Below are 24,071 nucleotides of genomic sequence, written 5' to 3'. Positions count from 1 at the left end.
AAAAGAAATCACCACAGTTTCCACAAGTCCCCAGGGTCCCGACAGACTCTCCATCCCACACCGCGGCAGAAGGGCGTACCCCCGCTATGGACATACGTACTCCCATCTGCCAACGACCATCGGCAATACGACCCCGAGGACTTGGGGCCTGTTCTTCCCAGACCAGGTCCCGGACCTCGCAGCAGCAGCAACGAAGAAGGTCTTTCTGGAATTTCCCGATGTTTCTCCGTGCTTCCACGTCCGTTTTCAATCGATTATGATTGTGCACAGCACCCCACTTCACAAATAACAGATAATCAGTTTCAGAGTGGCCGCTGCAAGCTGTGTCACACTGCCTTTTTGGATCAATATTTCATATGTATAACCAGAAGACTGATTTCTTGGATGAATTTTTGTCCAGAAGATCCAAAGCATGCTGTCCGAGGGAGACTGGGTAGATTGCTGGAAAATAGGATTAGTAGATAGATATATGGTTGGCATGGACATAATGGTCTTAGAGACCTAGTTCTGAACTGTGTGATTCTACTTTATGAAGATAGCACACTTCTTCAAGGTCACTCATGGATAATTATAAATTCCCACTAAGTCAGGTAAACAAGTGGTAGCAATAAATGAGAGAAACATCTTTTGTGAAGTGCCTTTTACCCAGGCTCAATGCCCAAGCCCCTCCATCTTTAGGATTGACCATTCACATTGCCATTTCCTGGAGATAAGAGGCATTTCTCTGAGTGTGTGTGTGCCAATTTCATTAAGGCTGGGAGCTGCACCCTAAATCTGGTGCATTTGAAAATTTAATTTGGAGGTTGCATAGTTTGAATTTTGCAATTGCTGGTTGCCTCGAAACCACCACTGAAATATAAGATGCTTTGTTTAAATTGTTTAATTAGTTCATCTGCTCTGTTAAATTAGTACCTTCATGACTGAATGAATGTTTAAAAGTCATCTTATAGCCCCTGGAGCCTTTGCTCTAGTGATGATGTCCTGGTTTTATAGGTCCCCAGGAGTTTCAACCTCATCCCTACAAACATCCTCCCCCCAAACATACAAACTTAATCTCCATAATAGAGTTGAGAACATGGTGCAGATGACTGAAGGGTTGGGTATTGTGGGTACTCCAAACCACATGCCAAATAGAACCCTACTCTCACAACACTTTGCAAAACAAGGGACAGGTAGGAAGACCATATGCATCGCAAACTGAAACATGATTTTTAAAGGTGACAAGTTTACAGATTTAATTGAAGGGCTGTGCTTCTATATCCTGCTTGATTGCGCACTGTGAGCCAGCCCTTGAGCTCATCAAGCATTTGGAACTGCTGCAGATAAAGGGAGTGATCAGCACAACATTAATATCTGTGACTCAGTTTGACTGGGATGATTGCTGGCACACTGCATTTCTCTCAATGAGAAAGGAGCCGAGGATAGCCAACCCTCAATAGAAAATAGGACAGCCAATGTGTCCTGCTGTCATCTTTCCAGAATTGAGCATAATCCTAGGTACAAAATAAAGCTAAGAGGTAGCTGTTTGGGTATTTGAAATACCAAAGATGTACTTGATGAATTTATTGGCTACTGTAAATTACCTCTAGTGTAATGGGTGTCAGGAGAATGGAGGGTGGGGGGGGGATTGTTGAGATGCAAGATGGAAATAGAATGATTTGATGTGGGTTTTTTTTTAACTTAATTGTACCTTTAATGCCTCAAATGGCAATGTTCCATTTCCTTCGATTGTTTGCCAGGAGTTCTTGGAAAAATTCACCGCAGATCATTTCCGAATGTTTTGCCTTCTGTCAAAATACAGATCAGGTCAGACTTTTTGAACTTTTAAAAGTTTGAATAACAGTGCTGGTATGTGATGTGAACCTTTCTGAATCTGTATTGCCTTTGAACTGTAGCGGTGGAATTCAGTGATGCCAGCATGATGCAAGCTGGAAACCTTCTCCACTCCATTGCAGCTTTTATTCACAACGCCTCTGCTTACATGAGAGGGCAGTTGATCTGCTCGTCAATCAATGAAACCTTGTTATGGGAAAGGTATGTAGAAACGAGTAGCATTTAAAGAGTGCTCGTTTAGACACAGAACATTCTAAATCACATCACACTAATAAACTTTCTTAAAGGGTAGAAATTGTGGATAATACTTGTATCATCTTGAGTGTAGAGTAAATATTAGCCAGAACTTTCCAACTTTTCAGGTGATGCCTTGAGACGTTAAACAGTGTGACTGTAGAAAATCCCATCTGAAACACGTGATGGTGCAGGATGCCCACTGTGCTGCTCCTCTGATCGGTTCCTCACTCCCTCCTGCCCCCCACCTCCACTGACAGCATAGTGCCCCTTCTGTATTGAACCTCTGACAGTGCACATTCATTCAGTACTTTCTAGAGAATAGAACTGCCTCTCCAGTGTGCAGCACTGCCTCACTGCATTTGAAGATCCTTGGTTTAGATCTTGTGCTCAGATTTTGGAGTGGGATTAACCCGCACCTTTTGACTGGTGAACGTACTGTCCACTGAATCATTTGTCCTGCCCAGCTTTGTGATCGCTTCAGCATTTCCATTGGGATTTAGGATGTAGCCTCTGTAACCAACCAGGGTAAGGGAGGGGCAGGTGTAGTGTTCACCACTGGGGGTCATGTATTCTTGAGTGACTGCGTCAGGTATTTTCATTAACTGTCATTTTTAATGATGCATTTGATGTCAGCTTTCAAAGAAATACTGATTTTTTTTTCTCTTGCACTTCTTTCAAAGGTTAAATTGCATGTTTTTTGCTTTCTTTGTTTTACATCCAGGTTAAATGCAACTAAAGCTGATGTGAAGGCTGCCTTCGCTGATGATTTTGACACCCCAGGGGCTACTGATTCAATTATAAATCTTATTCACTATGGCAACAGACAGCTTCAAACTGTTTCCACGGTAACCCATTAGAATTTTGTGCAATGGGAGTGCATTATTCAGAGTAATGCCATGATGAGTGTATTACGTTTTATGAAAGCATTATTGTTTGTTGAGATGAGGTGGTGGCTTGTGCTGTGATGGTGTCAGAGTTCCCCTGGGATGTGCCACGGAGACACTCACAAGTTTTATTATACATCCTAACCCAAGGATACGAATTACTTTTCAAAATTAAAGGCCATTTTTGGCTGAATGTGATTTGACTAAGGAATTCTGCAATAATCCGACGTTCTCTTCAGTGATATTGATTGTGGGATAAATACCAGCAGGGGACTAGGGAAGAAATCCTGTGCTCTCCATTGATGTTGTGTCATGAGATGTACACTTGCTGGTAATCTCAGTTTAACTTCCTTCGAAATGCAAGATTTTGTACTTGGAATGTAAAGCAGTATAGTGCAGGAACAGCCCTTTATCCCACAACGTTTGTAAATTGATTTATTACTGTCAAATGTACTGAGGTAACAGTGGACAAACTTGTCTTGCTTACCATTCATACAGATCAATTCATTACAACAGTGCATTAAGCCAGTGCAAGGGAAAACAATACAAAATAAAGTGTAACGGATACAGGGAATGTTATTGGTCAGCAATGAGGTTCAAAATTGTAATGGGGTAGATGGGGGGGATGAAGAACCCATCTTATAGTACTAGGGAACTGTTCAATAGTTTTTTTTACCAGCAAGATGGAAGGCGGTATGTGATTCTACCCAATAGGAAGGGTGCCAAGAGAGAATGCTATTGCTGGTAAAGCAAATCCCACCATTGAGCTCATCTATGTGGAGTGCTTTTGCAGGAAAGCAGCATCTATAAAGGGCTGCCACCATCCAGGTCATGTTCTCTTCTTGCTGCAGCCATCAGGAATGAGCTGCAGAAACCTCAAGACCAACACCACCAGGTTCAGGACATTTACCACACTTCAGCCATCAGGCTCTTGAACCACTGAGAATAACTTCATTTGCCGCATCACTGAACTGTTCCTACAACCTAGGGGCACTTGCAAGGACTCTTCATCTCATGCTCTCAATATTTATTACTTATTTATTTGGTTTTTTTTGTATTTGTACAGTGTGTTTTTGAACGTTGGTATCAGTCTTGTTGGGTGCAGACTTTGATTGTATTGTTTCTTTGTAAATGTTTGACTGCTCACAAGAAAATGAATCTCAGGGTCGTATATGATGACGTGTACTTTGCTAACAAATTAACTTTTAACTGAGTCTTTGGGGTGGGTGGAGTCTTTAGTTACAATGGCTGCTTTACCAAGGGAGTAAGAAATGTAGGCAGTGTACAGGAAGCTGGTTTCTGTAAAGTGCTGAGTGGTTTCTGCAACTCTGAAGTTTCCTTAGATAGATTTCCACAGACCCTGGAGGTGAGGCAGAAGATCAGCTGTGATCCTGATGAAAGGTGGTGCAGTCTTGAAGAGTTGAATGGCCTCTTCAGCTCCTGTTCTGAAGTTCATATTTTAGGGGAGAAGGGTCTCATGTTAGCAGAGGTTCAAAGTGAAAGTTCAGTTTTTTGTCATATGCACAAGTACAGCAGCAGTACTCTGCAAAAGAATGAGAGGTGATCTTTTGTGGTTCAGCAGTGCAGTTGTAGGGATGAAGTTCCCCTGGGTAACAGGCCTAGACACTGTTTGCGTATAAAAATGGAGTCTGGCATTCAGTACTGAGAAATTTCTTCATCCATAGGCTCTGAAATCTTTTGAACAACTTTACAGAATAGAATTGTGAAGACTCACATACTGACTCGATTTAGTGTGGTGATTGATAAAACTTTTGATATTAAGAGAATACAGCAAAACAAGTATAGGGAAATGGTGTTGAGGTTAAAGTTCAGCTGTGATCTTATTGACAGAGCAGGCACGAGGGGGTGAGTGGCCTGCTGCTTGACGTTTTTATGTTGTGTATAAATATCTGCCTTTTATTTGCAGCAGGAAAGAGATTACCCTCGAAGTCCTGCTGTGTTCGGTGCAATTGTTACTTATATCAAACGGTTCCTGGATGATGTTGGTATTTCTCTTGATGATGGTCAGGTGAGTAAAACTTAAATGGTTTCTCTTTCTTTTCAGAGTTGATTTAGTTATGGTGAAAGTTAACAAAGATGAATACCTTCCAAAGTCTACACTTTACGAAAGATAGTCTGTGCAATATGCTTCAGCAGTGAGCACACACTGAATGCTTTAAGAACCCAGTAAATCAGGCAGCATCGTAAACAGTTGACATTTTGGGTCAAGTCCCTTCATCTGGATGGGCTGACTGGCCTGTTTCTATACTCTCAGGAGCAACAGAAGGTGGATGATGGAAAGACTGGTGATGCACACAGGCCCACCTTTCCTACATAGGTGTGAGGTCATCCCAACACAGTAAGTGGCACTGAGGAACTGAAAATCTGATTTCTGGAATATAGGCTTATTAAAACCTGAGGAATGTATTCATTCAACAGAATGAACATTACTCTTTGCACTTTTTTTCATAGCACTAAGAATTAAGAACTAGATCTTATGCGTTTAAAGGGAGAAATTCAATAGGAATCTAAGGGGCAACATTTTCCAGACTTAAGGTGTGTATATTGAACAAGCTGCCAGGGGAAAAGTTGAGACAGATATAATAACATTTGGTTAGGAAAGGGTTAGAGGTATATGACTCAATGTGGCAAATAGGGCTGCCTTGGATGGGAATCTTCGTCAGTGTGGACTGGATGGGCTGAAGGGCCTGGCTCCCTGCTGTGATCTGAGAATGTCTAATAACTACTATCCCTTTGCAAGGCCAGTCCTCTGGGACAGTATGTGCCTCACACTGACAGGGCAACCCTCCCCTCTAGACTGACCCTCCAACAGAGTTCCCGCTCAACTCCCCAGGCTGATCCTGGTTAGGCGGCACTCCCCCCGAACCAACCTCGTTTCAGCCCCTAGTAATGTTACACAATCTTTACCTCGTGCACAAACGTCACAGTGTGATAATGACCAGATCTGCTGATGAATGTAGGGGAACATGGGATCTAGTGATCATAATTCCATTAGTTTCATGATATTTATGGAGAAGAATAGGCCTGGTCTCAAGGTTGAGATTCTAAATTGGAGTAAGGCCAATTTTGATGCAGTTAGAAGGAATCTGGCAGGTGTTGATTAAGATAAGATGTTTTCTGGCAGAGATGAGGTGTGAAAATAGGCTGAAACATGGCAGATCGAATTTAATGCAGACAAGTATGAGTCCTTGTACTCTGGAAGGACAAGCTGGAGAATGCTGGGGCACTGAAGTGTGTTTAAAGAATAAAAGGACCTGGGAATACAGATCCATAATTCCTCCTGAGTAGCAATAGAGGGAGATAGGGTCATGAGGAGCTTCTAGTACATTGTCCTTCATAAATCAGGGCACGTGTATGGGGGACATTATGTTGAAGTTGTAAAAGACATTGCTGAGACCAAATTTGGAGTGTTGTGGCCATCTACATACAGGAAAGATTGAAAGTGTGCAGAGAAGATTATAAGGATGTTGTCAGGACTTGAGAATCTGAGTTATAGGGAAAGGTTGAATAAGTTAAGACTTTATTCCTTGGAGCGCAGGAGAATGAGGGGAGATCTTGTACACACAGTTGTGAGGGGTGGAATAGGGTAAAAACTTGCAGCTTTTTATCCCTTATGTTGGGTGAGACTAGAACAAAAGGTCATAGGTTTACAGTAAAGGTGAAATATTTAAGGGGAATGCAAGGTGGACCTTTTTCCACTCAGTGGGTAGTACGAGTGTTCAATGAGCTGCCAGCTAAATTGGTAGGTGTGAGTTCAACTGTAATATTTAAGAGATTTGAATAGGTAGGTGGATGAGAGAAGTATGGAGGGCTACAGTCTAGATGCAGGTAGATGTTCACGGCTGGCATGAACTAGTTGAGCCAAAGTACCTTTCTGTTATAATGTTCTATAACTCTTTGACTAGATGTAGGCTGAGTGTGAATTAGAACATTGTGGAGTTTGGTAATCTTTCAAATAGTTCAAGTTCAAAGTAAAATTATTGTCACAGCAGATGAATGAGATTCAGCAAATCACTGAGATTCATTTTCTTGAAAGCATTTACTGGAAAATAAAATAGAGTTTTATAAAAAAAAATACATAAACAAAAACTGACAAATGACCAATGTGCAAAAGAAGACAGACTGCAAATTTAAAAAAAATACTGAGAACTGTAAAGAGTCCTTGATAGTACAGCGAGTCTGGAGGTTGTAGAAACAGTACAGGGTAATGGTGAATGAAGTTATCGGCACTAGTTCTGGAGCCTGAATGTTGTAAAGTAATAACTGTTAGTGAACATGGTGTGGAACCTGCCTCCTGCCCAATGGTAATAGTGAGAAGAGGGCATGGTTTGGATGGTGGGGATGTTTGATGAAGTCTATTTTCTTGTGGCAGTGCTCCGTGTAAACGTGCTCAGTAGTGTGGAGTGCTTTGCTTGTGACAGACTGGGCTGCATCCACAAATTTCTGTAGCTTTTCCCACTCCTGGGCATGGATGATGTTTCCATACCAGGCCATGATGCAACCATTTAGGGTATTCTGCACTGTGAATCTGCAGTATATAAGTTTGTCCAAGTTTTTGGTGACGTGCTGAATCTACACAAACTTCTAAGAAAGTGGAGGCACTGTCATGCCTTCTTTGTGATGGCATGTGTGTGTTGGTCCCAGGACGCATCCTTGGGATGTTTATGCCAAGGTATTTAAAGTTACTGACCCTCTCCACCTCTGTTCCCAATTGTCTCTTGGATCTCTGGCTTCTCCCGTAGTCAATAATCAGCTCTTTAGTTCTGCTGACTTTGAGTAAGAGGAACTACTGCAACCAGATTTTCAATCTACCTCCCCTATGCCGCTTCATCACCACCTTTGATTCAGCCAGCAACAGTGATCGTCAGCAAACCTAAATGCGGCCATGTTTCTATCTACCTGAGAGGATAGAAACGGTTTCAGTTTGACATCCGAAGTTGACTTCTGTTTGGTAGCAAGTCATTTCATGGTGTCATTGTGTGCATTGACCAAACAAGGACATTTAATCTGCCTTCATCATTTGCAGAGTATTTCAGATTCTCATATCTTCTATGTTCTGTTGTGTAAAAAAAAAACCTAAAATCCACTAGATGTAACAGGTACACCAACCTAGTACTGAATACAGAGTTTTAGATGAAGTGTGAGGCAGCTGTAGTGTGAACGAAACAAAGTTAATCTTCTTTGTTTGGCCTCTGGCTGAGAAGAAACATGCCAGAAATATACAAGATCACCAATTACCTTGTTTTCCCAAAAGAACCTAGCAACCAGAACATGGAGCCATTATTCTCCTTCACTTGTCTCTCATGAGCCAGCTGATGTGTAGTGACCATTAACACTGTTCCCTTCAGTAGTTTGGTGAGAAATATGTGAGTTGTTTCCTGTGTTTAGAGGAGTTTGAGCTGTTGGAGTTAGTGATGTCAGAGGCCATTGACCAGACCAGCTGGGCATCTGGGTTGGGAGCTGCTAGTGGTCTTGCTGAAGTGATAGCCTTCCAACAGATGATCTAGCTCTCAATTCTGACTGCTTAGCATTCTTCCTGAGAAGTACTGCAGCTGTGTGTGGGTGTTATGTTGCATTGCATTGTGGTCCACTGAAGAGCATACAGGGTGAGATGGGCAAGCAGCTGGTGACAGCATGTTCATTCAGCAGAAAACCACGTGTCCTTTCATTGCTAATCATTCTAATTCAGCAAAGGAGTTTCTCTGAAAGTGTCCTGAAGCAGTTTATTTTAGAACCAAATGTGTAAAATAGTTATGGCCTGAACAAAGCTAAGCACAAGGACTTGAATTTATTTAGACGTTTAGAAACCCTCAACATCCAAGATGTGCTGTCTTCTCAGGGAGGCGAGACGGATCTGAACACTCATGCTCAGTGATTCAGCTTTTTCTCCTCCCACCAGCAGATTTCTGAACAATCCACGAACCTATGAGTACTACCTTGCTTATTCTTCTCTGCACTACTTATTTATTTTGTTACTTGGAGTAATTTTTAATGACTTGCACTGTACTGCTGCCACAAAACAACAAATTGCACAACATATTGTCTGTCAGTAATAATAAACCTGATTCAGATTCTCATGTTACCTCAGCTTAAAAGGTATTTAAAGTGCAGCTGGCAGGAGGTGAAGAGGGTAAGATTGAGAGAGGGAATTCTGAGGTTAAAGTGTCGGGGAAGGGACAGGTGCTTGGTGGAACACAGCCATTGTTATAGCTGGTGAAGGTCACAGACACAGTGAAGAGCTCGCCCTTGGGCAGTTTGAAGTGTAGCCTAATCAGAGCATTGTGTGTAGGTCACTGAGTCACGTGGGCCTTGGTGCATCTCGGCACAGAGAATGGCAAAGTGGATGACTTCAGTGCAGTCGAGCAAGGAAACTAGCTAAGGATGTGTTGGGAATAGTGACTTTCAGCAGCAACTGAGTGGAGGAAGGCCTTGTTATAGAGCTGTAAATATGAAGTCTTCATAAAGGTGCAAAATTTGTAGTCTGCCGCTGCGACCTGGGTCAAGTTTAACCACAAGGCTGTGAACAGTCTGGTCCAGTTTTGGACGCGGACAGAGAAAGTGGTGAAGCTGGTAACTACTGTTTTGGAGTTGATTTATATTACTACCAACATTTAGAATTTTGATTTACTACAATGAATTAAATGCATCATTTGGACTGGGAGTAAGTTCAGTGAAGTGTGATATTAGAATGTGTTGAGACCCAGTCTGCATCATAAGTTATAACTCACTGATATGTGTATTTAATTGTTTTCAGCAGCCTAATACATGTGGAAAAGCTCAACTATTTTTATAATGTGCTTGATAATTTCTCTGGTGTAAGCAGTCCCTTAGTCATATTTTTGGCTTGCTTTGTTCACATTTCTGTCTTGCTTGTATCCTTTTGCATTCATACTTTTTCTGTTCACCTGTTAGTTTGGCCTGCCACCCTTAGTGTTGAGACCCAGTCTGCATCATCAGTTATAACTCACTGATATGTGTTCTTACCTTGGGGTTCTACCACCCCTTCCTCGTCTACACCAGGCATATAAGCAAACCACTTGTGTATTCTGACAACAGTTTACACAGCTTTTGTTAGCATTTGCTGTCTTCTGTTGACATTTCTGAGCATTTGGAAAGCCGTGGCTTAACTCGGGACAGTCAGCATGCTCCATGCAGGGCAAGTCAAGTCTTCCAAACCTGATCAAATTTTTCAAGGAGGTGATGAAAGTAGAGTTGTGGATGTTGTCTACATGGATTTTAGTAAAGCATTTAACAAGGTTCCCCATAAGAGGCTCATCCAGAAGATTAATATGCCAGAAACTCAATGAATTGGCCATTTAGATTCAGAATTGGCTTACCAAGGAGGCAATGGGGCTTACTGTGGCTGGCAATCTGTTAGTAGTGGTGTTCCGTAGGGACCTATACTGGGACCTCTGTTATTGTGATATATGTAAATGACCTGAATGAAAATGTAGATAGGTGATTTATGTAAATGTGCAGATGATTAAAGTGGATAGTGTGGAAGACCTGAAGGATATGGCGGGATATAGATCAGCTGCAAACACTGGTAGAGAAATGACAGATGGAATTTAACACAGCCAATTGTGAAGTGCTGCACTTTGGGATTTTAAATGGAAAGACACAGTAGACTGTTAATGGAAGATCTTTAACAGGGATGTGCGGACCATGGTCCAAGTCCATAGCTCCCTGAAAGTGACTATGCCGGTTGATATGGTGGTAAAGAAGGTACTTGCTGCCTTTGCTATCCTTTTACTTTCCTTTTATTAGTCAAGGAATTGAGTTCAAGAGTTGAAGTTCTGTTAAGCTTTATGAAACTCCAGTTGGCCTACATCAACAGTTTTGCATTCAGGTATGTCTGCACCATTAATATGAAGGATGGAGAGGATGCAGAAGAGGTTTACCGGGATGCTGCCTAGATTAGAGGGCGTGTGCTATAAGAGGTTGAAGAAACTTGGGTTGTTTTCTCTGGAGTGGCAGAGGTGGAGGGGACACCTGATAGAGGTTTACTTATGAGAGGTACAGCATCTTTTCACAGGATTGAAATGTCTAATGCCAGAGGGCAGGCACTTTAGATGAGGGGTGTTCAGAGGAGATGCGCAGGGCAAGTTCTTTACCTAGAAAATGGTAGGTGTCTGGGGCAGTGAGCTAAATACAATAGAGACATTCAACAGACACAATGTGCAGCGAATGTAAGCATAAGGACGTTGTTTATGCAGAAGAGTTTAGTTTTGTTGGGTATTTGGCTATTCATTTAGTTTAGCACAACATTGTGAGCCAAAGACCCTGTTTCTGTGTTGTACTGACAGAGCATCAGAGTGGCAGTTCATTGGACAAGGGTGTATGGTGCCAGGATGGAAGATGGAGTTCATCTGTGATTCGGTGGGGCTGACTGTCTATCATCTGTTCTGTCATCCCAAGTAACTGCTGTAGGCTTTGAAGGAGTTGCAGCTGTTGAAGCCTGAGTGGTTGATGTAGTTAACTGAACAAAATCAAGTTGTTTGATCGTGTTTGCTTTTATTCTGTAAGTATGAGTGAAATCACTGGGGTGTGAACTTTTAGGACAGCTGCTGTGCAGGCTTTGTACCATTCACAACAATTTATTTATCAACTAAGCATAATCCTGGGTAATATACGGCAGGCCAGGCAGAATCTGTGTAGAGAGAAGCAGAATTAAGGTTTCAGGTCAGTAGCCTTTCACAGCTTGGTGGGAAGAAAACAACTTTTTTCTTTGAGATGAAAGGTTATTGACTTGAAACGTTGATTTTTCTCCACAGATGCTATTTAACTGACTGTGTATCTTCAGCATTTTCTGTGTTTATTTCTTTGCCTTTCAAATGTCTGCTATTTTGGAGATATTTCTTTGAAGTTATAACTGAACTAGGAACACACTGGCTTTAAAATAGACAGGTTGTAGCGGTGTGCTACACGCAGCACTAAAATAACGACACGGAGTTGGTAAACTGCAATTAAAGATGATTTTATTCGAACTTCACAGCCTTGCTTTAAAGCCTCCCTCATCCCGCCCTCCCCAGGCGCGGATGCTCCAAGGGACACGTACTCACAAACCCCCGCAGGCTTTTTCACTTTGTTGCGGACCTGGCCTTTGTGCCTGCGCGCTGGCTATTTGTGAGCCGGTTCGAGTGCGCTAGGAAGTGGGTCGCCACATAACCCCCCACACCCCCCAATGTCCACAGTCTGGGCCGGACCCTGTTTGGGAGGTCGGCCTCTGCGCCGCGGTGCCGGAAACTAGACCGGTTGCACCAGGTCCACATGGGACGGTTTGAGTCGGTCCACCGTGAAAACCTCCTCTCTCCCCCCAACGTCCAGCTCGAACGTGGACCCGTTGTTCCTGAGCACCGTGAACGGCCCCTCATAGGGCCGTTGCAGCGGTGGCCGATGCCTGCCCCATCGTACAAACGCAAACTTACAGTTCTGCAGGTCTTTGGGTACGTAGGTCGGGTTCTGCCCATGCTGTGAAGTCGGTACGGGGGCCAGGTCACCGAGCCTCTCGCATAGTCTGCCCAGGACTGCTGCGGGTTCTTCCACTTGCCCCCTTGGGACTGGTATGAACTCCCCGGGGACGACCAGGGGTGCGCCGTACACCAACTCGGCTGACGAGGCGTGCAGATCATCTTTGGGCGCCGTGTGGATGCCAAGTAGGACCCAGGGAAGCTCGTCCGCCCAGTTAGCTCCTCGCAGGAGGGCCATGAGAGCCGACGGTGGAAACGCTCCACTGGTCCATTCAACTGTGGGGGGTAGGCAGTTGTGTGGTGTAGCTGTGTCCCCAAAAGGCTGGCCATAGCTGACCACAGGGTGGAGGTGAACTGGGCGCCTCTGTCGGAGGTAATGTGGGCCGGTACACCAAAGCGGGACACCCAGGTGGCGATCAGTGCCCGGGCGCAAGATTCGGAGGTGGTGTCCGTGAGCGGGATCGCCTCTGGCCATCTTGTGAACCAGTCCACGATAGTCAGGAGGTGCTGCGCTCCGCGTGACACTGGCAGGGGGCCCACGATATCCGCGTGAATGTGGTTGAAACGCCGGTGGGTGGGGTGGAACTGCTGTGGCAGAGCTTTGGTGTGCCGCTGCACCTTGGCCGTCTGGCAGTATGTGCACATTCTGGCCCATTCACTGACCTGCTTGCGGAGTCCGTGCCAAACGAACCGGTTGGCTACCAGCCGGACAGTTGTCCTGATGGAGGGGTGCGCTAAGTTATGAATGGAGTCAAAAACACGGCGCCGCCAGTTTGCCGGGACGACGGGACAGGGCTGGCCGGTGGCGACGTCACAGAGTAGGGTCCTCTGACCTGGGCCTACGGGGAGGTCCTGGAGCTGCAAGCCGGAGACTGCGGTTCTGTAACTCGGGATCTCCTCGTCTGCCTGCTGCGCCTCTGCCAGCGCCTCAAAGTCTACCCCTTGGGAAAGGGCATGAATGTTAGGGCGAGAGAGCGCATCCGCCACGATATTGTCCTTACCCAAGACGTGCCGGACATCCGTGTTGTATTCAGAGATGTAGGACAGATGGCGCTGCTGGCGGGACGACCAGGGGTCGGACACCTTCGTGAACGTAAAGGTAAGCGGCTTGTGGTCCGTGAACACGGTGAAGGGCCTACCTTCTAAGAAGTACCTGAATTGCTGGATTGCCAGGTATAGCGCCAACAGTTCTCGGTCGAAAGCACTGTATTTGAGCTCGGGTGGCTGCAGGTGTTTGCTGAAAAATGCCAGGGGTTGCCAGCGCCCCTCGATGAGTTGTTCCAATACCCCACTATGAGTTGTTCCAGCACCCCACTGACCGCCGTGTTAGATGCGTCCATTGTGAGGGCGGTAGGGACGTCCATTCGGGGGGTGCATGAGCATCGCAGCGTTCACCAAGGCTTCCTTCGTTTGAATGAAAGCAGCGGCGGACTCGTCATCCCAGGCAATGTCCTTGCCCGGACCCAACAGTAGGACGAACAGGGAGCGCATGATTCGGGCAGCTGAAGGGAGGAAGCGGTGGTAGAAATTGACCATACCTACGAACTCCTGAAGGCCTTTGATCGTGGTGGGTCGGGGGAAATGGCGGACCGCATCTACCTTAGCGGGCAGAGGGGTTGCCCCGTCTTTAATAATCCTGTGGCCCAGGAAGTCAATGGTGTCGAGCCCGAACTGGCATTTGGTCGGGTTGATTGTTAGACCGTATTCACTCAGTTGACGGAGGTGGGACAGATGCTCCTGACGACTGCTGCTGGCTATGAGGATGTCGTCCAAATAGATGAATGCAAAGTCCAGGTCACGTCCCATCGCGTCCATTAACTGCTGGAACGTCTGTGCGGCATTCTTCAGGCCGAACAGCATACGGAGGAACTCGAAAAGGCCGAACAGGGTGATGAGAGCCGTTTTGGGGACGTCGTCCGGATGCATCGGGATTTGATGGTATCCTCGGACAAGGTCTACCTTGGAGAAGATCCGTGCGCCGTGCAGGTTTGCTGCAAAGTCCTGAATGTGCAGCACAGGGTAGCGGTCCGGTGTTGTAGCTTCGTTCAGCCTGCGGTAGTCGCCGCACGGTCTCCAGCCCCCTGTCGCTTTGGGCACCATGTGCAGGAGGGAGGCCCATGGGCTGTCGGACCGCCGGATGATCCCCAATTCCTCCATCCTCTTGAACTTCTCCTTCGCCAGTCGGAGCTTGTCCGGGGGAAGCTGCCGAGCACGGGCGTGGAGGGGTGGTCCCTGGGCCAGGATGTGGTGCTGTACACAGTGTCAGGGCATGGCTGCCGTGAACTGCGGTGCCAGAACCAATGGGAAATCCGCCAGGACTCTGGTGAAGTTGTTGTCGGACAGCGTGATGGAGCCGAGGTGTGGGGCTGGCAACTGGGCTTCTCCCAGGGAGAATTTCTGAAGGGTCTCAGCGTGGACCAGCCTCTGCCTCGGCAGGTCAACCAGCAGGCTGTGAGCCCGCAAAAAATCCGCGCCCAGAAGCGGTTGGGCTACGGCGGCCTGTGTGAAGTCCCACATGAACCGGCTGGAGCTGAACTTTAGCTGCACTGTACGGGTGCCGTAGGTCCTTACCGTGCCGCCGTTCATGGCCCTCGGGAGGGGACCCGGTGCCCTGTTGCGGGTGTCATAACTCGTCAGAGGTAAGACGCTGATCTGGGCACCAGTGTCGACCAAAAAATGGCGTCCCAACCTCTTGTCCCACACATACAGGAGACTATCCTGACGGCCAGCCGCCATAGCCACCAGCGGCGGCTGGCCCTGGCGTTTCCCGGGAACTGGCAGGGCGGGCAACAATGGTGGGCTTCTGTGCCCCACCGCTGGTGGTAGAAACACCAGTGTTCGTTGGGCTCCCCACCCCTGCCTCTGGGGTTGGCGGGTTCTGCGGCTGGGCCTGGACTGGTTTGCTGCTGGGAGCGTGGCCTGTTGATCTGTGCGATGGACGCCCCACTCACCTTCTTGGCATTCCACAGCAAGTCCGCCCAGGCTGCCACCTTCCGGGGGGTCACTGAAATCCGTGTCGGACAGCAGCAGGCGTATGTCCTCGGGCATCTGCTCCAGGAATGCCTGCTCAAACATGAGGCAGGGTGTGTGTCTGCCGGCCAAAGACAACATCTCATTCAGTAAAGCCGATGGAGGTCTGCCTCCCAAGCCATCCAGGTGCAGTAAGCGGGCAGCCCGCTCGCGCCATGAGAGTCCGAAAGTCCTTAGGAGCAGGGCTTTGAATTCCGTGTACTTGCTGTCCGCTGGGGAAGAGTGTACGAACTCCGCAACCTGGGCCGCTGTGTCCTGGTCGAGGGAGCTCACCACGTAGTAGTAACGTGTGTCCTCTGAGGTTATCTGCCGAACGTGGAATTGGGCTTCTGCTTGCTGGAACCATAGGTGAGGTCGCAGCGTCCAGAAGCTTGGCAGTTTCAACGAAACCGCATGAAGAGATGCGGCGTTGGTCATCTCCGGTCCAAAAATTGTTTGGACCGTCGGGGTCACCAATTGTAGTGGTGTGCTACACGCAGCGCTGAAATAATGACACAGAGTCGGTAAACTGCAGTTAAAGATGATTTTATTCGAACTTCACAGCCTTGCTTTAAAGCCTCCCTCATCCCGCCCTCCCCGGGCGCGGATGCTCTAAGGGACACATACTCACAAACCCCCGCAGGCTTTTTCCCGTTGTTGCGGACCTGGCCTTTGTGCCGGCGCGCTGGCGATTTGTGAGCCGGTTCGAGTGCGTGAGGAAGTGTTGTCACAAGGTGTTGCTTCATCTCTTCCAGAATTTAACTTCTGCCTGAGCAAGGACCTGGACCTGCTGCAGTTTGATTACCATTCTCATTGGCTTTCCACTCAGCTTTGGAACTCCTAGACAGCAGCAGAACATACATCGGGTTGCTATTTATCAATTGCAGCTCAGTCTTCAACACCATCATCCCCACAGTACTAATAACCAAAAGTTCAAAATCTGGACTGTTGGACCTCCTTCTGCAACTGGATTCTTGACTTATTGAGAGACCAGTCATTGCAGATGGGTAATAACATCTCCTCCTCAGCTGGTTGAGTAGTGTCACAATAGTCTTGCACTCAACATCAGCAAGTCTAAGGAACTGACTGTAGACTTCAGGAAGAGAAAGTGGACAGAACACATGCCAGTCCTCATTGCGGGGTAAGCAGCTTCAAGGTCCTGGGTTTTAATATTTCAGAGGATCTATCCTTAACCCAGCATACTGATGCAGTCATGACAAAGGCTTGCCAGTGGCTCTACCTCATTAGGAGTGAGGAGATTCGGTATGTTACCAAAGATTTACAAATTTCTGTAGATAGCAAGCATTCTGAATGGTTGCATCGCTAATAAACATATGGAGGTGCCAATAGACAGGATTAAAAGGCTTTAGTGGGTTATAGACTTGGCCAACTCCATCATGGGCACAATTCTTCCTGGCATCCATCATGAAGGAGTCGCACCATCAGGATAAGCTTTCTTCTCATTAGAGCCAGGGACAGGAGCCTGAAAATTCACACTCAACACTTGATAAATGCCTTCTGAACAGTCCATGAACACTACCTATTTTCTCCTTTACTTTGAACCATTTATGTATGTTGTAATTTATTATTTTTACATCTTTGCACTGTACTGGTGCAAAACAGATTTCGCATCATACAGCAGTGATAATAAATCTTATTTTGATTCTGCCTTCCCTCTCCTCCATGGTCCCACTGCTTTAGTACTTTCTCTCTCTGTTCTGAGTGAATGAGGTGTTATGCCCGCAGCCCCCTCCTTTGTGAGAATCGCAAGAGCACTAGTGGGGGAGAGAGTCAGTAGACCCAGGAAATGGGAGAGAGACGTGCCGGATGCCTCGTTCCCCGGCGATGCAAAATAACGCGACATTGACCATTGTCTCTTGGAGACACCTTTGTGGATTGGGGAACTATGCTACGTGCAAGCCCTCGGGCAAAGTGGGCTGGTTGAGAGAGAGATTGCATCATCCCAACCTGATTGACATCTGAGACCCCGTGAGGAAGTATAAAAGAGGGTCTGGGGAAACAACCCCTTCAGTCGCACCAGAAGAAACGCTAACGATCCCGTAATAGCGGGAAGCCATTTGAAGGAAGCCACGTGCGTTCGGTTCCCTCGCCTGGGAGCCGGTGGCGGGTACCACAGAAACGATTTTCTTGAACTAACAACGGGGAACCAACTTTCCCGATTCAACGGATTTGCTTCATAAAAGACCCGGGCAAGTTCCTTTTCTCACAAATCTCTCTCTCTCTCCAACAAGTGAAAACCCAGCGGTCCCCAAAGGCTGAAGCCTGCAGGAACTGAGTGACTTTTATATTTCCATCGGACAATATGTTATCCCCTAGACAAACGATCGAGCTATTTCTTATTGATGGTTATTATTATACCTGTGCTTTTAGATTGAGTATTGACGACGTATATTATCTGAATGTTTGTATTAATCTTATTTTTGTGCCCCTTTATAAATAAAGACTTTTAAAAAATAGTACCATTAGACTTCAACGGACCTCTCTATCTTTGCTGGTAAGTGACCCAGTTACATGGTACGTAACAGAGGTAAACAGTCGTGTTTACTGGGAACCCTTGGAGCAGCAGAGTTGAACAAGAAGTCTTTTCTTCCTTTAGCCTGCTCTGCTTTCCATTAGTCACGAGTCTTACTCCTGTGATGATTGTTAATGGGATAACCTGGTATTGTGGCTGCTTGACTGATTACCACGTTCAGCAAAGCATGAAAAATAAATCTCCTGTGTTTTCTATTTATTGATGAACATGCCCTGACTTCTGTATTCTTATTACAGTGTACCGTCATAAATCAAGGAGATTTACTTGAGTGTTCTCCACAATAGCTGTCAGATAATATACACAGCATTTAAATAACTGAGCAGATTTCTGAGTGATAGAGATTCGAGGAATCAGGGTTATAGATATCCGTGAACAAGCTGTGGCCCACCCATCACTGTAACATCGTCCTGCTCTCCTCTCCTCTATCCCATCTCTTCTTGCTTTCCATTTGCTGACTCAAAGAGAGGTGCTTGTGAGCTTATTACAGATTTATAAAAAAAACTCCTGTTAAGTTTCCGGTACTCCTACCAGTTGGGTACACCTGTGCCTTGTCACATTGGGCTTTCAGCATGGCAGCAGAGGGTGGAGAGTGATACTGTGGTACAGGGAAACCTCCTCCAGGTGATGCCAGCAACAGGAATGTAGATTGGACACGTCCTACTTATTTCTTTCTTTCATTAGTTGAGAAAGGATTTAGTGAAGGTTTTAAAATTCAAGAGATAAGTACAAAAGATGTTCCCATCTCCTGTCCATTCAGTTCCAGGGGTGAGATCTGGAATGTGTAAATACTTGAGGCCGTTGGAAAAAGTCGAACGTTGTTTACAAGTTGGATCAGGTTCTGAAATATACTCGGTGGTCACTTTATTAGATACACCTGTTAGTTAATGCAAATATCTAATCAGCCAATCGTGGAAGCAACTCAGTGCATGTAAACATCACAGGCATGGGCAGCAGGTTCAATTGTTGTTCAGACCGAACTTCAGAGTGACTTTGACCATGGAATAATTGTTGGTGCCAGATGGGATGGTATGAGTGTCTTGAAATTGTTGATCTCTTGGGATTTTCAGGCACAACAGTTTCTGGAGATTAAACATATAAAACCTACAGCGCAATACAGGTCCTTCGGCCCACAAAGTTGTGCAGAACATGTCCCTAACTTCAAACTACCTAGGCTTTACCCATAGCCCTCTATTTTTCTAAGCTCATGTAGCCATCCTGGAGTCTGTTAAAAGACCCTATCATTTCGGCCTCCACCGCCAGCAGCCCATTCCACACATTCACAACTCTCTGCGTTTTTTAAAAAAAAAACACAAAAAAACAAAACTTACCCCCAGGCATCTCCTCTGTACCTACTTCCAAGCACCATAAAACTGTGCACACTCGTGCAAGCCATTTCAGCCCTGGGGAAAAAGCCTCCGACTATCCACACGATCAATGCCTCTCATTATCTTGTACACCTCTATCAGGTCACAACTTATCCTCTGTCACTCCAAGGAGAAAAGGCTGAGTTCACTCAAACCGTTTTCATAAGGCAAACTCCCCAATCCAGGCAACATCCTTGTAAACCTCCTCTGCACCCTTTCTATGGTTTCCACATCCTTCCTGTAGTGAGGCAACCAGAACTGAGCACAGTACATTACAGAGTATGGTGTGAGAAACAACAACAAAAAAACACATCCAGTGAGCAGTGTTTCTGTGGGGGAAGAATTGCCTTGTTAATGAGAAAGGTCAGAAGAGATTGGTCATACTGGTCCAAGCTGGCGAAAAGGTGACAGTACCTGAAATAACCACGTACTACAACAGTGGTGTATAGAAGAGCATCTCTAAATGCACAACACGTCAATTCTTGAAGTGGGTGGGCTGCAGCCGCAGAAGACCACATTGTGTTCCACTTGTATCAAATATTGGTATTGTTGAGAGACCTAGTCAATGGGACCAAAGTAGCAGATATGTGATGAGCTGAATGGCTACTATAGCTTCTGTTGTCAGTTTTCTTCCCTTCCTCATGTGGCTGCTGTAACCATAGATCAATTAAGCACACATAGTGTATATAGAGCATCTTCCCTCTGCCATTTCCCTTGGTTGTCTCCTTGTATTTCAGCTACTGACAACAGACAGATCTTCAGCCACCCTTCACACTGTTGCCGAGCAGTTGGTGGCTTTTCGCCAGGAGGTCAGGAACTACGCTCTCGCAGTGAACGAGCAAGAGGCAAGCTGCAGAGGCAGAGAGCTGAGCAAGGAAGAGGAAGAGCAACAGAGGGAGCGTAGGAGGCAGCTAAAGATTGAGCGACAGCCTCTCCTGAGAGCCTGTGACTCACTGCGGAAGGATCTTGGTGCCATTGGAATCAACATAAAGGTGAGAGAGATGGGTGGACACAGCAGGGTATCACTGAAAAGGAACAGGGGGAAAAAAAACTGCCTGATAACACCTATTGTCCTGGGTACCCCCTACCCATTTCCCTCTTTCCCATCAATGATCTGGCTGGAACTAGAAAGAAAAAGCATTTCCCAGAACTATGGACTTTAGCAAGTCCTTTGACAAAGTTCCGCATGGGAGGCTGATCCAGAAAGTTCAAATTGAATTTATTATTAAAGTACATATGTTACCATATACTATTGTGGGATTCATTTTCTTGCAGGCATTTACAGGGAAAAAGAAATGCAATGGCATTTTTCAGAAAACTATACATAAACAAAAGACAGGCAACTAGTGTGCAAAAGAAGGAAAACTTCAAAATAAAAATAGTACTGAGAATGTAAGTAGTAAAGTGTCTTTGAAAACTAGTTTGTAGGTTGTAGAATCAGTGCAGAGTCGTGGTGATTGAAGTCGTCTATAATGGCTAGATGACTTCAATCAGGGTATCATATGTTGAAAAGAGATCCAACAATTTCATCCTAGAAAAAATTGGCACGAAACCAATACTTCAGGAAACCGTTATCCAAAGGAAACTTCGTTATTTTGGATGCATCTCAAGAACTGATGACACACTGGAATGCACTGTGCTTGAAGTCAAGAAGTGGACCAGCCTCACCGCCAGAGATGCAAGAAGTTTGAGTGCCGACAGATCGCTGTGGAAGATAGTGGTCGCTGAGGCTCTGGCAGAGTGTGGTACATGATGATAATGATAATGGTTTTGCAGCTTGATGGTTGCAGGGTAATAACTGCTCCTGAACCAGGTTGTGTGGGACCTGTGGTACCTCCTGCCCGATGGTAATAGAAAAGGGAGTGGCCTGTATGGTGAGGGTTTTTCATGATGAATGCTGCATTCTTGTGCAGGGCTCCATGTGAATATACTCAGTGGTGGGGTGGGTTTTGCATGTGATGGATTGGTCTGTATCCACCATTTATTTTTTTTTAACCTTTTCTGTTCCTGGGCATTGATGTTTCCATACCAGGCTATAATGCAACCGGTTCGGATGCTGTCCACTATGCCTCTGTAGAAGTTTGTCAAAGTTTTTGGTGACATGTAAATCTACACAAACTTCTAAGAAGGTTAAATCACCTGACATTGTGGATGAAGCAGACAACTGAATTCAACATTGGCTTATCAGAAGCCAGAGAGTGGTAGAATATAGTTGCCTCTGACTGGAGGTCTGTGACTAGTGGTGTGCTGCAGGAATTGGTACTGGGTCCATTATTTATCATCTATATTAATGATTTGGATGACAGTCTTGTAAACTGGATCAGTAAATTTGTGTACAACACCAAAATTGAGGGCATAGTGTGCAATAAGGAAAGCTATTAAAGATTGCAGAGGGATCTGGACCAGCTGGAGAAATGTCAGATGGAGTTTAATGGAGACAGTTGTGAGGTGATGCACTTTGGGGGACAAACCTGAGTGAGACTTAAACAGTGAAAGGTAGGGCCCCAAGATGTGTGACAAAACAGAAGGACCTGGGACCACAGAACCCTAATTCTTTGAAAGCGGCATCACAGGTAGACTGGGTCATAGAGAGCTTTTGGCATGTTGACCATAAATCAGGGCATTCAGTACAGCAGTTGTGTAAGACATTGGTGAGGCTGAATCTGGAGTATTCTGCATTTCTGGCCACCTACCTACAGGAAAGATATCAGTAAACTTTACAGAGTGGAGATGTTAATTGGGACTTGAGGGCCTGAGTTATAGGAAAAGGTTGAATAGGTTAAGAGTTAATTCCCTGGAGAATGAGGGCCTATCTAATGGAGGTATGGATAGGGTGAATGGATACAGGCTTTTTCCCCTGGAGTTGGATGAGTTACCAGAAGACATGTGTTTAGGGTGCAAGTTGAAACATCTAAGGGGAATTTGAAGGGGAGCTTCTACACTTAGCAGGTGGTGAAATTGTCAGACAAGCTGCCAACAGAAGTGGTAGGTGCAGTTTCAGTTGTAACATTTAAGAGAAATTTGGATTGTTACATGAAGTAGTGACGCTTGGAGGGATATGGTCTGGTGTAGGTAGATGGGACTAGTCAGAATACCAGGCATGCTTGGACTTGATGGGCAGAATGGCCTGTTTCTGTGCTGTAGTGTTCTCTGACTGAAGTAGATTAGATGAAATGCTTGGAAAGGGTGAACAGATGGAGGTAGTCAGTATGTTAACAGGAATTGGGCAAAGAGGAGCTATTTCCTGTGGAATGTGTGCAGAACAAGGGCAATGTTAAAGCTGGCACTCAGACATTCAGGGCTTTCCTTTTTAGGATAGAAGTCTGCAGCTGAGGTTGAGGGATTTTTGCTGAGCAGGGGTGTTAATAGTTCCAGAACAGTGGTAGATGGAAGGGGTGAAGGCACAGCTGGGCTGTGACCTCGGTGGAACAGGCAAGAGATGCTAGATGAAACCGACCTATTCCAAAGCTGTGAACTTGCCCTAAATAGAGACGTTTAAGCTCAGAGTACGTCACACAGGAGGGCTGCAGCAGGAAGTGAATTTAAAACAAAGATGATGGTGAAAAGGTAAACTCAACACATTAAATTTCTAAGCGGTCAGATGGTATCTGACTCTTTCTGGAACTGTAACTGTCACCCTGATGTACAAAATCTCAGTGGTCTGTGATAGATGAGCCACAATAATCACACTGCAAACCATATCACATGTTGCTCACACTTTCCTAACACTGGACTTGCCAGCGTTGAGCAGCCCACGTCTGCCCTCTGCTGCTCAGAGTATGGATAGCAGCATACCGTGCTGCTGTTTACCAACAGGATAAACTCAGGGTGACACTCTTTCAAAGGGCTGCCTCTCCTAGTCAGAAGTCCATGCTTTGATGTGTCTGGATTCAGTGAGGTTAAGAAGACCAATCTCTTCCAGAAAAGCTTTATTTCTGGGTTTTGACCAGAAACCTCAACCACCTCCCTGCCTCCACAGATGCTGCCTAACCCACTGTTTCTCCAGCAGTTTTGCATTTTGCTCCTCAGCACCTGCATCTTGCCTTTCTGTCATTCTTTCATGTGTATTTTGTTAAATTAACAATGAACTAGAAGTCAGATAGTTCATTAAAAGCAATTTGCCACAACATGAAACTCGTGGAGTATTCATTTCAAAAGCTATCACTGGGATCAGTTTTAAACAGCATGTGATGTGAGTGTTTACTGAAGGAGTAAGCAGACTTTCAAACTAGGATTCTTTTTATTTCTGCCTGAGGCACTTTTCAAAATTCAGTCTGTAAAATTCTGTGTTTGAAGGTTGTGTTTAAACCATGGATGGGCTAAACCATGCAGTTTTACACTGCTAGTATAATTCAGGTATTAACTGGCCAGTGGGTGTAGTACCATCAACACCAGACTTCTAGGCGAGTTGTCCCAGGTTCAAATCTGACTGGCTCCGTGCTGGATTGAACTTTGAGTTAGCAACTCAGCCTTGTTTAAAAAAAAATGACAAGGCTGCCACCCAATGCGCCACAGGGCACGGAGAGGAATAATAATATTAGTTTAGATTAACACTTGGGAGGAAGTAAGGATATGCAAAGAGAAAATTGATTCCCAATGACAGGTACAGTATTTACAGATGATCATATAAAAAGCAGTTTTTCTCGTGTTGAGGATCATGGCTGCCTTTTATGTACGTCCAGTCAACAGTAATCTTCAC

At 45.5% G+C, this 24,071-nt stretch overlaps 1 protein-coding gene across 3 annotated transcripts in view; it reads left to right on the top strand.

The window, feature by feature from the left end:
- The window catches only part of cars2 (cysteinyl-tRNA synthetase 2, mitochondrial), a 48,276-nt gene that overhangs the window by 19,946 nt on the left and 4,259 nt on the right, over nt 1–24,071 (top strand). Inside the window, exons 10-15 of one of the 3 annotated variants that reach the window (XM_059970577.1) lie at nt 1,740–1,806; nt 1,896–2,034; nt 2,792–2,915; nt 4,885–4,983; nt 5,230–5,313; nt 20,110–20,248. In XM_059970577.1, the coding sequence (XP_059826560.1) occupies nt 1,740–1,806; nt 1,896–2,034; nt 2,792–2,915; nt 4,885–4,983; nt 5,230–5,292 (492 nt within the window). In that variant the 3' untranslated portion in view covers nt 5,293–5,313; nt 20,110–20,248. Of the gene's footprint in view, nt 1–1,739; nt 1,807–1,895; nt 2,035–2,791; nt 2,916–4,881; nt 4,984–5,229; nt 5,314–20,109; nt 20,365–24,071 lie in introns of those variants that run through there. The other 2 variants (XM_059970576.1, XM_059970575.1) reach the window with 2 other exon arrangements.

This window comes from Hypanus sabinus, chromosome 5, assembly GCF_030144855.1.
Source record: "Hypanus sabinus isolate sHypSab1 chromosome 5, sHypSab1.hap1, whole genome shotgun sequence".
NCBI lineage: Eukaryota > Metazoa > Chordata > Chondrichthyes > Myliobatiformes > Dasyatidae > Hypanus > Hypanus sabinus.
The sequence above is the reverse complement of the archived record's forward strand: the minus strand, read 5'-3'. Positions and strand labels throughout refer to the sequence as shown.